This window comes from Gekko japonicus, unplaced genomic scaffold (genome assembly GCF_001447785.1).
Source record: "Gekko japonicus isolate JY-2015 unplaced genomic scaffold, Gekko_japonicus_V1.1 scaffold487, whole genome shotgun sequence".
NCBI lineage: Eukaryota > Metazoa > Chordata > Lepidosauria > Squamata > Gekkonidae > Gekko > Gekko japonicus.
The window spans coordinates 515,694-527,966 of NW_015177021.1; the positions used below are offsets into that span (position 1 = coordinate 515,694).

The 12,273-nt window shown below is 40.9% G+C and overlaps 1 protein-coding gene across 1 annotated transcript in view; it reads right to left on the bottom strand.

Moving 5' to 3' along the window:
- Positions 1 to 12,273, bottom strand: part of DENND4C (DENN/MADD domain containing 4C) — an 86,262-nt gene that overhangs the window by 40,174 nt on the left and 33,815 nt on the right. The window contains exons 7-10 of the mRNA XM_015427780.1: positions 8,409 to 8,475; positions 6,574 to 6,632; positions 6,139 to 6,283; positions 4,026 to 4,201 (exon numbers count right to left, since the gene is read on the bottom strand). Of these exons, the coding sequence (XP_015283266.1) occupies positions 4,026 to 4,201; positions 6,139 to 6,283; positions 6,574 to 6,632; positions 8,409 to 8,475 (447 nt within the window). The remainder of the gene's footprint in view (positions 1 to 4,025; positions 4,202 to 6,138; positions 6,284 to 6,573; positions 6,633 to 8,408; positions 8,476 to 12,273) is intronic.

Consider the following 12,273-nt stretch of genomic DNA (forward strand, 5'->3'; position numbering starts at 1 on the left):
CGGGTGGGGGGGGGGGGGGAGACAGGGAGCCGACAAGCACAGTCCTTGTTACTATAGTGCTAAATCTTCCCATGGCACTACAAATGGGTTTAGGCCACCTGCTTCCAGTAAATTTTTGCTGTGAAGAGGCAAAGTTATTCCACATGGGGGGGGAAAACCAAATTCCAGGTAATTCTTGTCCATAACCACTTTTGACGGGTGGTGTAGCCATGCATTATTCTGAAATATATGTTCCATTCAGGATATTTTACAAACAGTTCCACTCAGCGAGAAATTGTTTTTTGTAATAGCAGTAAGAGGAGTAATGTTTTCATTTTTAATACCACAGGTCTTAGAACCTTACAAAATATACATTTATAGTGGAGCCAATATGTGCAATGTGAATAATACAATATATTTTGAGAAATTTCCTTCCACAAAAAACATATGCTCTTCAGCAGTTTAAAAGAAAACATTCCACATATCAAGAAACCACCATAGAAATGTATCTACTACAGTGTGTAGACAGTTTTATTTCAGAGAACATTTGGTAAAGGGTAAACTGCTTTGGAAGATTTGACAGTGTTTTTATTCTATGTGGTGGTTTTATCTTATTTTTATCTTATTGATGGACTGTTACACTGTTAATGTGTTTGCAACTTGTTGTTTTGTTAGTGCCTTGAGTCTAAGGAGATAAGGCAGGATGGATACACACACACACACACACACATTCAGTTACTGAAAAAACATGCAAGAGTCCTGTCAGATGTCATTTCATCTTAAGAATATAAGAATATAAGAGAAGCCAATGTTGGATCAGGCCAATGGCCCATCCAGTCCAACACTCTGTGTCACACAGTGGCCAAAAATACCAGGGGCCATCAGGAGATCCAGCAGTGGGGCCAGGACACTAGAAGCCCTCCCACTGTCACCCCCCCCCCAGCACCAGAAATACAGAGCATCCCTTGCCCCAGACATAAGAACATAAGAGAAGCCAATGCCGGATCAGGCATCTTCTGGGTGCCAGAAAGGAAGACTATAAGCGAAATAAATAAATCACATCCTCGCTGAAATAATCCTAGGAAGAAGTCCAGAGATGGTCTTGGGATCATCACCTACTTCTCCTATTCTCCTCAGGGTAGCAAGAAATAAGTTACAGATGCAGAAAATGTAATGCAGAATCTCCTCAGCTATGGGACGGTGCTGCAGTTAGAATTTAAGGAGGGCTTAAAGTTCAAACTCTGCCACCACCATGCATCAGCATACAGCCATCCTATTCATGACTCAGTCCTTCTGAAGGTAATCAATCCTATGGCAGACAGAGGGGCAAGCTGTGGCATCTAGGCTTTCAAAAATGCACTGTCGTTGTTAGTCAGGTCATAACAGTGTACCAAGTAGGTAACTTAGGGCTCGTGTGTGAGATGCAGTCCATCTTTGTCACCCTGTCACGTATGACTTTTTTTCTGGATTCCCATCAAGCAGATCTCTATGTATATTTCCATAGTAAGCTTCACCAGAGTTCTACTGGGGCTTTATGTAATGCAAAATGGCTATATCTTGCTTTAAAAACAAACAAAAATCACCTATATTTACCTGAAAGGAAGATGACCCTTCCCAAGGTTATATACAAAAAGGGTTTAAAAAAAAGTATATGCCTGTAACTTGTATATGAATTTATATGACCCCTATTTTTCTTGACAGTACTCCTGTTTTGTTTTGTTTTTTAAAAAACCAAATCTTAGCTTTCCTTTCAGGTAAACAGGATAGTACTAGGTGAAAATCAGAACAGGCATAGCACTCTGAGCAACCACCGGAAAGGAAGCCTTATTGTGGTTCTAGCCCTAGAAGATGCCCGTTCCATTTACAGACAACAGCAATTAGCAAAGGAGTCAAGCAAAACAACGAACATGGAACACAGCATAAACCCAAGACTCCTGTTAAACAAAATACATTTATAACCATATACTGAATTTACATACATAGTTGACCAAGCAATGGATAGAACCTAGCCTACTTCGGCTTTGAAACGGAGATGAGCACCGCTACCCTAAAGTCGGACTCGACTGGCTTTCGAGCAAGGGAACCTTTACCTTTTTATATATACACCACCCAAAACAATATAAAAATTTTTAAGAAGTGCTTTCTAATATACCAGTTGGCCAGTCTGATCTCTCTAAGATTACAATATTTTCCTGTTTTTTCCCCCTACCCTATCATTGTATGAAGGTCTGACACCAAGAAAGGAAGTAAAAAAAATACACAGGAGGGATGGAAATAGGTGCTGACATGGTGGAAACGTAATTAAACACCATTAACGTTTTTAAAAAATGACAGCTTTGGTAGAGTTTTGCAGGTTGTATAACAGAATCTTGCAGTGTCTTGTTTTTGTCCTATTTTGCAGTCCTTCTTAATCTTGTGATTCTACTCTCAGAGGAGATTCTTTCTAAAATTAAAGATCACCAATCCTCAGGGTATATATTTCTAAAATACAAGGCTGTACATCATTCACCCTGATATTAAAGTAATTTCATGCTTCCAGGCTGAAGTCCTGCACATGAGCAAGGAGCTATGTCTCACAGAGAGCTTGCAAGAGTTTTCCTGTGAGACCTGGGATACAAATTCAAACAAACATGGAATCTCCCTGTACACAAACATTACCTTAGCCCCTGTTGACAGAAGCAAAAGGAAAAAAGCACCCGTCCAAAGTCCGTTCTTGACCTAACTTTGGATAGACTCTTGGGTGCAACTAACAGCAGACCACTTTCCCAGTCAAAAAGAGCATTTAAAAAATCTGATGCCAAATATTTAAAAGAAGCTAATGTAAAAAAATTCCTCTTTCTCACTTGGTCATGTCAAACGATTCAACACAGATATTTGCGACAACTCAAGAATTGTTTCTATGAATGCAAGCTCTACTGTTTTACATAAAAAGCAATTAAACACAGCTCAAGGAGGTGGTTCTTGCCTTTACAGGCTTTCAAAGTCAGAGACCCACATACTTGACACTCTCCCCCAATATGAAGCCATGTGGCAGCTTTATTCATCCCAGTCTCTGTCCCCCTCCTTTAACAGGTGAGAACAACTATGGCTGTGGGATTCTTCTGTGGCTGCCCCTGTGCTGCAGAACAGCCTTCCTGAAGTTGTCAGGAACGCATCTACCCTTGCGGTCTTTAGAAAACTCTGTAAAACTAGTTGTAAGATGGGGAGGTAGAACAATGATGACTGTTTTTTCTAGCTTTTTGCCTCTTTTCATTAGCTTTAAATGCTGCTGCAAGGTGCTCCAGGTCCCACTTTGGACAAAGGCAGCTTGTGGGTTGGATCCAGTGATTTGTAAGAGGAACAAGTTTTTGCCACACTTCCCTTCCCCCAGCAGTCTCTTCCAACTCCTCGAAAGCTGATTCCTGGGGTCATGGAACCTGTGTGGGTGGACAGTCATGCAGGCTAGGGGCCTACACTGAGGAGAGGTGAACACAGAATGAGGTCATCCCTCCTCCCTGTTTCCTCATCTCACTGTAGTCCCCTGACCCACATGGGTCCCTTAGCCCCTGGACCAACTTTTGAAGGGGGATGGTGCTGGAAGGAACTGCTGGAGATAGGTGAATTCAGCAAAAATCCAGTCTTTCCATTGACCGATCACTGCTTCCAGTTCTTGTAAGTATTTAAAATAGATAAATAAATCTGATCTCCTTCTCCTAGAACTCTGGGAACAGTGTGAGGTTCTACAAAGAAAGGCGCGAACAAGGAACAGGGATGGCCCAGTATACAATTAGAAGGATTTATATGAGGGTGCTCTCACTCAATGCACTTTAGCAATCTTTGCAACTGGATCATCCTGTGTAAAACAGGAAAACCCACTTGCAAATGACCGCTAAAGTGAATTGTACAGTGCATTATTCACCATGTTTGAAAGCAGCCCAATGGGCTCAATCTATTAGAAATGCCAGGGATAGGATAAAATGATGATGTACAAATTTAAATTAAAACCTTAACACGCACATACATAAAAACAGAGAGGATATAAACAAAATTTTAAAACAAAGACTTACATGTACACCATGTTTGTGTCTAAGTCAATGCAAACAACATCTTGTGGAGGGTCATACAAATCAAAGTACCGTGAGTCAACTCCAACTATAAATGGGAGGGGAGCACTGAGCACCGTTGCCAGAGACAAAGGACAGAGAGGGATGTAGGGACATTGCCACTGAAATGGAAAGATCATCTGAAGGAAAAATGAAATGAAACCAACGTATTAACAAGACAACAGAAACTGCATAACATCAATTAATGCTCATAAACATGGAACGTCACATCAAGAGCACCAGCAGATCTTTTGTTCTGTAGAGTTTTGAATTATACAGTAGACAACTCAAAACTCTGCATTAAACTCTAGCCAGTATATTGCTCAAAAGCAAAATGGTGGAAGCTCTAGAAGTATCAAGAAAAGCAAGACTTTTTTACTGTGAGTTCTTCATGCGTTCAGGTCAACTATGCGTTCAGGTCAAATATTGCAGGTCAACGTTCATTACATACAGGACCATCTAAATAGAAATGACTAAAATATATAAGACTAGTGAAGAAAACCTTAAAACAAAAGTAGAAAACTTAACTACGTTGTTAACATAATTTTTAAAATAGAAAATGTTTACACTTAGTGTGCTGTACAGCTAATGTTAGAAGTCAAAAAGAAGACTAACTTCTAAGCTTATAAATTAACCAATTACAGACACACGGAGAAATAACAAGAGTTAAGACAGAAGCCCCCTTTTGGCTACCAAAGTAGTGATATGCAGTGGAAAGTTATTTCTTTTTAACTAACAAAGTTCTACATCATTAGTCAAATTTGCTTCCAGTCAAACTGAAGCAATACAATAAATTTTGTTTGTAAAACTATTTTTAAAATCTGGCTGGACTATATCTTTATACAATAGGTAGAACGGTTCAGTGGGTCTTTATTTTTATGTTTTAAATTGTGATTTGTATGCTATGCTGAGCCCCAAGGAAAGGTAGGACATAAATATTTAAATTAAAAAACAGAATATATAATTCCCCTGTAACTGCTATGATATGGTAAACTAAACTTTTGGAAGTCACGTTCAGACCATTTCCATTACCAACATAAGTGAAACTGCACAGCCCTGCACAGGGAGACGTGAATCAGTGTAACGATTAATTCCTTCAGGAGAACCAAACATACAGAAATTTAGGTAAAAGTGACATCATGCAGGTGTTTGAATGTTTTGTTTATAATTAACACATGCTATTTTCTAAACACTCTATCACCTAAAAAGCACTCATTTTTAAGTTTGCTATTGATATTACCACACCCACACCAAGGACTGAGCTGCAGCCTACCATTTTGTTTCATAAGTACCCATGAGTTTCCTCAGCACAATGATCCTTCTCACATCTGCATAAGAGAATCTTGCATCTCTGGAAGAGTCTGTGTGCTGGAACAACTCATAAAAAGTGGTGGAGCACAGAGGCAGGAACCAACACTATGGATATTTTTGACAGCTAATATACTTGAGGATTTAAATGTACCATTTCCATTACTTTAATTGTTCAGGTTTTCAATATTCCAGTTTTCAATTCAATTCACAGACCTTTATTGGCATTACCAATATTCCAGTTTTGCAGATGTTAAAAAAGGACCAGTTGCCTGTATTTGCTCTGCTGCTGTTCTCCCTAAGGGAGAAAATAATTCCTTAACTGCAAGAAAAACAACACCCCTCTCTCAAGAGAACATCCTTAATAAGGCAAGGTAATAGTCATTGGACAAAGTTCTTTCTCCAAGAGTGCCTCATCTACCCCCAGATGGGTACGAATTATAATTCTGTTGTTCAGTCGCACAGTCGAATTATAATAACCTAGCTCTTTACTTATTTGTCTCAGAAGTATCCCTTTTACTATGAGATGAATGGATCATTGTCACAATAAACATTTTAAGTAGAAGAGAACAGACTGAAAATAGGACAAAGGACACAAGTAGTTCAGAGTACACGCAGGGGTTTTCCGCTCCTGCCATTCAAAACTTGCAACCAAAGTAAGGGAAAAATATTTTAGGGCAGAAACAGAATGGAACACCTATTGAAAAAGTACAGAGACACCACAGAGGCAGCAGAAGCTAAAATGCTAAAAAGAATATAGCACACTTACGGCTACCACAGCTTCAGCTACTCCAGTCAGCACAGCGGGTCGGAGAGAGTGGAGTAGGATCTTGCCCTCTAGTAACACAAACAGCAGCAGAGTAGCACAATTTTCTGGTCCAAGATTCATCAGCAGTGTGCTGAAGTTTGCACCACTAGAATGAGAAAGCGAAAGGCTGAGGACTGCAATGTAAAAAACACAACACAAACATACTGGATATCAACACACACACAACCTCATCCTGTCCCTTTCTGTAGGGCAAGCATCTTCTTGTGCTGTCACTGTTACAGTTGTATTCTATAAGCAGGCAGAGCTGTCCAGCCTAGCAAATATAGCTGGGGTGGATCAATCGCTTCAGTTCAGTCTGGTCAGGTCTCTGATATAAACCTTAACACTATATTCAATCAACAACATCCATAAAATATTTATAATATTTACTATTACCTGAGTGGTAAAGGTGTAGAAACTGGTTGAGACAGTATTAATGCATCGTGTGCAGAAAGCTGCAAAATGGCAAAAACCAACATTAGTTTTCATCCAAGATAGTCAAGATCCTGTTGTTCACTAGACCCTTAAACCCCAGGTTTGTTATTGAAATTATTTTTCATTCAACAGCCAGCATTTCAACCATGCCTGTAGCTCTCAGGAGGCCCTGGGGGCACTGTCCCCTCATAAATGTGCCATTCCTTCTTCCTCTCCTGGTCCCCGGTCCCCTCCCCCTGGAGGCGGAGGGAGCACTGGTGCTGATTCCAGGTACATGGCTTTCGGTTGCTCCCAGGAGCCGCCCCGAGGCGGGGGGGGGGGAGTGGTGTACCATTTCCGCTCTTTCAGGTGGACTGGGGTGGGAGAGGAGGGAGAGGATCCCCAATGTTCGCATTGTTCTCTGGCAGCTCAGCAGCATGCCCATTCCGGCCTGACACAGAATTCTGCCCTTGTACTCTCTTGCCCTCCCTGGCCACCAAGCAATCTTTTGCAATCTTTGCCCACCATTGCCCAGCTCTGGCTGTGGCTCCTGTGGGCCACAGATGGCCGGGACAAAGTAGCGCTGGACTGGAGTGCTGTCATCATGCAATGCCTCCTGCAGCAAGTCCAGCACCAACCACACCAGAGACCAATCTCCCCCAGCCATCAGCAACTTGGATTGGTTTCCTGCGCTACCACCACCTGTCTCTGCACTGCTCAGGCATCCCCTCCTGGGTCCTGCCAGCTTCCGGAAAAGAAACAAGCCTGTCCCACCAGGGAGGTGGAGCAAGCCATTTACTCCCAAAGAAGTGATGCCAACTGCAGTGAACCTAAGTTCCCAAATGAGCGTGTCCTGTTTGGGCCATTCTTTTTTCTCCCTGCTGCCCCTCTTCTATCCAGTGCCCCCCTCCAAAAATCATCTAACTACGGGGCTGAGTTCAACACCACATAAGCACTGCCAGCAACAGTAGTAATACTAGCAGCAGCAGCAGCATTTTTACAGGTTTGGATTATTTCAGACACAACCATTTTAGCAACTGGCAGCTAACGTATTTTATTTACCTTTTCACACAAAACCCCTTGTGTCCAGTTAGCAAAGTGGGGTTGAGCCATTTTTGAGGTAAATTGCTTTCTTCCATTTTCAGTTCTTCTTTGTGCTTCTGAATTGCTGCCGTCTGCTGTTTAAAATGTCTGCAGTGCTTCCTATAGTGCCACTTTCCCCCCACCCTTTTTCACTGCACAATCTTTCTCTGACTTTTTTTTTAATTGTTCTAAGTTGAGCGTTAGACCAAAATAGCACTTCCGTGTTGCAGTGGGACCACTGAGATGCCTTACAAGCAAAAAAGGGAGAGGAAAAACAGGGGCACTGTTTGAAATGGCCACAGCATTTCTGAGATGGCTCATTAATGAAATGAAATTCACTATATGAAACCTCGGTCCCTGTATTGCTTTACTCGGAACTGGGCCAATGATAGGTAACATCCAGTTAGAATGGTAAATGTGAAAGAGGCTATCAACTTGCATCTACTAAGTGCCCTTCATAGTTTAGATTTAAATTGCAGAATTCCTGCTTCACAGCTCAGTCACTGTATTAAAGTACCTCTTGAATGAACAGCACTGGCATACTCCTTTTTCAGAAGATTCTAATTTGCTAGGTACACAGAAAAGAGACCCAGCATTGTTACTAGATTCCATGGAGATGCCTTAAATGTGTAATGGCACAGAATAAAAAAGTAGCAATAGGTATGACTAAAAAAGAAAACTATTACTCAGGGGAAAGGGCAGTCTCATTAAGTTGTACTGAACATTTCACTTACCTGTACAAGGATTCTTGGTCTTTGAGGAGAAGGGAAAGGTATGTTGTGCATGAAGTGGGATATGTGCCTGAAAAGTCATTTTTTAAAAAAAGATTGCATAATTAGCGATTTCAGATTTAAATACTCGCTTCATCATTCATTAATTTTTTAAAAACAGCATACCAAAAAAGTGCCACACACCATACAATGATATCATTAGAGAAGTTATGGTCACAACAAAAGTTTTACACTTCAGTTCATTCTAGGTTGGAAAGTGTTGTAACCGTCAACATACTTGACAGATATTTAAGATGCTGAATTTCAGTACTTTAAGTTAAGCGCCTGCGTAAACACTTGGTGAGAACAGAGTTGTCAATATATACAAACTGTCCATACAATATATACAAACATTAATATCTGGACAGTTAGAAGATGAAAGCTTGGTTACATTTTAGTTGTCTCATATTTATTTATTATTTTTATTCACATCATTTATAATCTACCTGTCTCATTTGGACTCAAGGTGGATTACACAGAGTGGGTTGATACAATCAACAAAATGAAGTATAGGGATGGGCATGGCCCAGAAAAATGATGGTCCGTGGAGGTCCGCTGGTTTGTGTGATTTACAGACCCCTGGACCACAAACCTCCACATTAACGTACTGGACTGTGGTCCATTTGGACCGTGCCATTTAAATTTTAAATGGATTTTCAAAGCCACACAATGCACAAGTGAAGGCCGAGCGACAAGTTCACACCACCCTGAAGTGGGTGAACTTGCCACTCAGCCTTCACTTGCACACTGCACATTTTGCAAAGCCTCCAGGCATGTGAGTGAAGGCTGAGAAGCAAGTTCACCCACCCAGAAGTGGGTGAAGTCACGTCTCAGCCTTCACTCGTGCACTGTGAGGCTTCGTAAAAGCCATTTAAAGGGAAGCCCTGCCCCCACATGAACCATGTCTGCAGGTACACAGACCAGGCTCACAGACCATGAACTGGGCCGCAGTCAATGGAAAAATTAGGTCCGTGGTCTGGTCTGTGCCCATCCCTAATGGAGTATTCAATAAACAATACAACAGCCTTAGGGTTGTCGAACCGATCAGGAACCTGAAAAGAGAACTGAAGCAAAGCATAGCTCTTAACATGAGACATTAAATGATACAAAAATTACATAGTAGGATCCTAGTTTCAGCCAGCTAACACAGTAATATAGGTCACAGTCCCTAACAATTTATCTAAATAACTTTGTGAAGCATTTTGTACAGTGCAACTTTATTGCCTGCATAGAAAAGTTCTCTTGAATAATTCAGTTTTGCCATGAAGGGCTTTGTATGTGATGGCCAATACCTTAAATTCAGCCTGATGGGTAGCCAGTGGAGTGACTGTAGAATGGGAGTATTACGTATGCTCCATCTAGCTCCCGATAACCGCAGAGCTGCAGCATTTAGTACCAACTTCAGTTTCTGACTTCCAAATTTAATTAAGGCATTTTTTAAAAGGAAGATCTATACGCTATCAGGTGCCTCCTTTGGTGCATATTCCAAGAATTGCTCAGCAGGCTGACCAATTTGTGTTTCTGAGCAAGAAAGACTGTTCTTGTCCTGGAAAGCAAGTGAGTAAGACTAGACTGCTTCTCAGGACCAACAGTAGAGGAAGTTTGGAAGTACCCAAAGTCTTCAAGGATGACAAAAAAGAAAGGGACCAACAAAACTACAAAGAACAAACATGTAAAGAACTTCATGAAGAAAAGGGTTCTACCTGGTTATACTTAGTGAGGAAAAGAGGAAAAGAGAGCAGAGAGAAGAGATATGAGATCTGGCACCAGCTATCACAACTAGTCAAAACGCTGAGCAACCTATTCTAAACAAATTCTGCAATAGTTTGCTCATTTAAATAGAGTCACATAGGTTTATAGCATTTAGATCTTAATAGATTTTTCAGCTGTATTTTGAAATAATTGTGGTTATTTTTCTAACACCATGTCATGGCTGCCAGTCAGCAATCTTGCCACTTCCTGCCTGCTGCCACAATTAAAAAAACAACCCTACAATACTGCAATTTATATTTTCTTTCTCTACCTACTCTACCTACTCTACTCTACCTACTCAGATGATAGCATGATCTCAATATATTGCCAGCCAACTTCTACAGAGTGAAGATGATTTAGACTGTTACATAAAAGGTGAAGGTGCTATAAAAAGCACAAAACTACCCAAATATACTATGTAATACTATCCTAAAGTGCTTCAGCCTTTTGATCATCAGGATAACAATACTGTTAAATTAACATACAAGGGAATGCGAGATTTTGGTAAGAACTCTGCATAGATAACGTTATAAACACAGGCACACACCTTCCCACACCCTGCCTCTAGGAATTTCCCACTACTTATACAATACATTGTCAACATAACAGCAGTCAAAACAACAGCAAATGTTTTGATAAACTGGAGTGAAAAAGTAGGATTGGCTAAACACTGTTTATTTGCATATGTTAAAAGCCATTTAAATGTGTATGTTGATAGTAATCGTCTATTGTCTATGACAGAAGGGGAAATAAGTTTTTATTGTCTTTCAGACCCCTGATTCTACCAAGAGTATTTTAAAGCTGTTAACCCATTTTCAACATCCATGTTTAAACCTGAATACCTTACACGTATGCATGAAGCTGACTTCCCATTTCCAAAACTGATGTAAGCAAAGGCAAAGAAGAAGAAGAGAAGAAGAGATTGGATTTATACTCCACCCTTCACTCAGAGTCTCGGAGTGGCTGACAAACTCCTTTCCCTTCCCCTCCCCAAAACAGACACCCTGTGAGGTAGGTGGGGCTGAGAGAGCTCTGACAGAAACTGCTCTTTTCAAGAACAGCTGTGCCAGACCTATGGCTCACCCAAGGTCATCCAGCACTTGCAAGTGGAGGAGTGGTGAATCAATCCCGGTTCTCTCAGATTAGAGTCCGCGCACTTAAGCCACTACACCAAAGAACAGATTAGACGTGATATAATCAGATCAGCATATGGTTGTCTTTCATCTCGAATCCTTTACAAATATTTAGTTTTGTAAATACTGCCAGGGCACAAATATTTGGCAGTGCCAAAACTGGCAACATCTCATCTCTATTTTGGCTCCTGAGAGGTTACTATATGTATTCCTGGGTTTTCGTGCCCTTCCTGAGTAAACCCACCTTACTAAACCACTCTGCTAGCATACAACTCACTTTGGTAAATAACTTTCTGGCTTAAAGTGGAACCTCCTATATTCTCTCTGACTCAGTGTTTTAATAGTTCAACAAGTTATTCCATGTGCCAGACATAGGGTTGCAAGTCTTCAGGTGGTAGTTGGAGATCCCCTGGAATTACAGTGCCTACAGAGATCAGTTCCTCTGGAGAAAATGGCTGCTTTAGAAGGTGGACTCTATGGCATTATACCCCACTAAGGCCCCTCCCCTCCCCAAGCCCTGCCCTCTCCAGGCTCTCCCCCCCCCCCCAAAATCTCCAGGAATTTCTTAACCCAGAGCTGGTAACCCTAGACAGAATAAAATCTAGGCGTCAGTTTAAGGCCTATAAATTTCCAGACTGCCAGAATGAATGCATATATTTATTGGAAGTGAAATCATAAGTAACCACGCCAACCATCATGCCTGACAAATTTGGCAGCCTATTAATGCATTCAAATTTAATATTTCTCTTTTAACTTCTTGAAGTTGCAAGGAAAGGGTAACCTCCGCTTATTTAAATGCCATAAACAAGTTAAAGCACCTCTGTTTACATATAACTTCGCATGTATGAAAAACTCTTTAGATGTATAGGAATTCTAAAGGGCTCTTACTTCTGGTAATCAACAGCATATCAATAAAAGTGAATCAGTGCACTGCCATTCATACA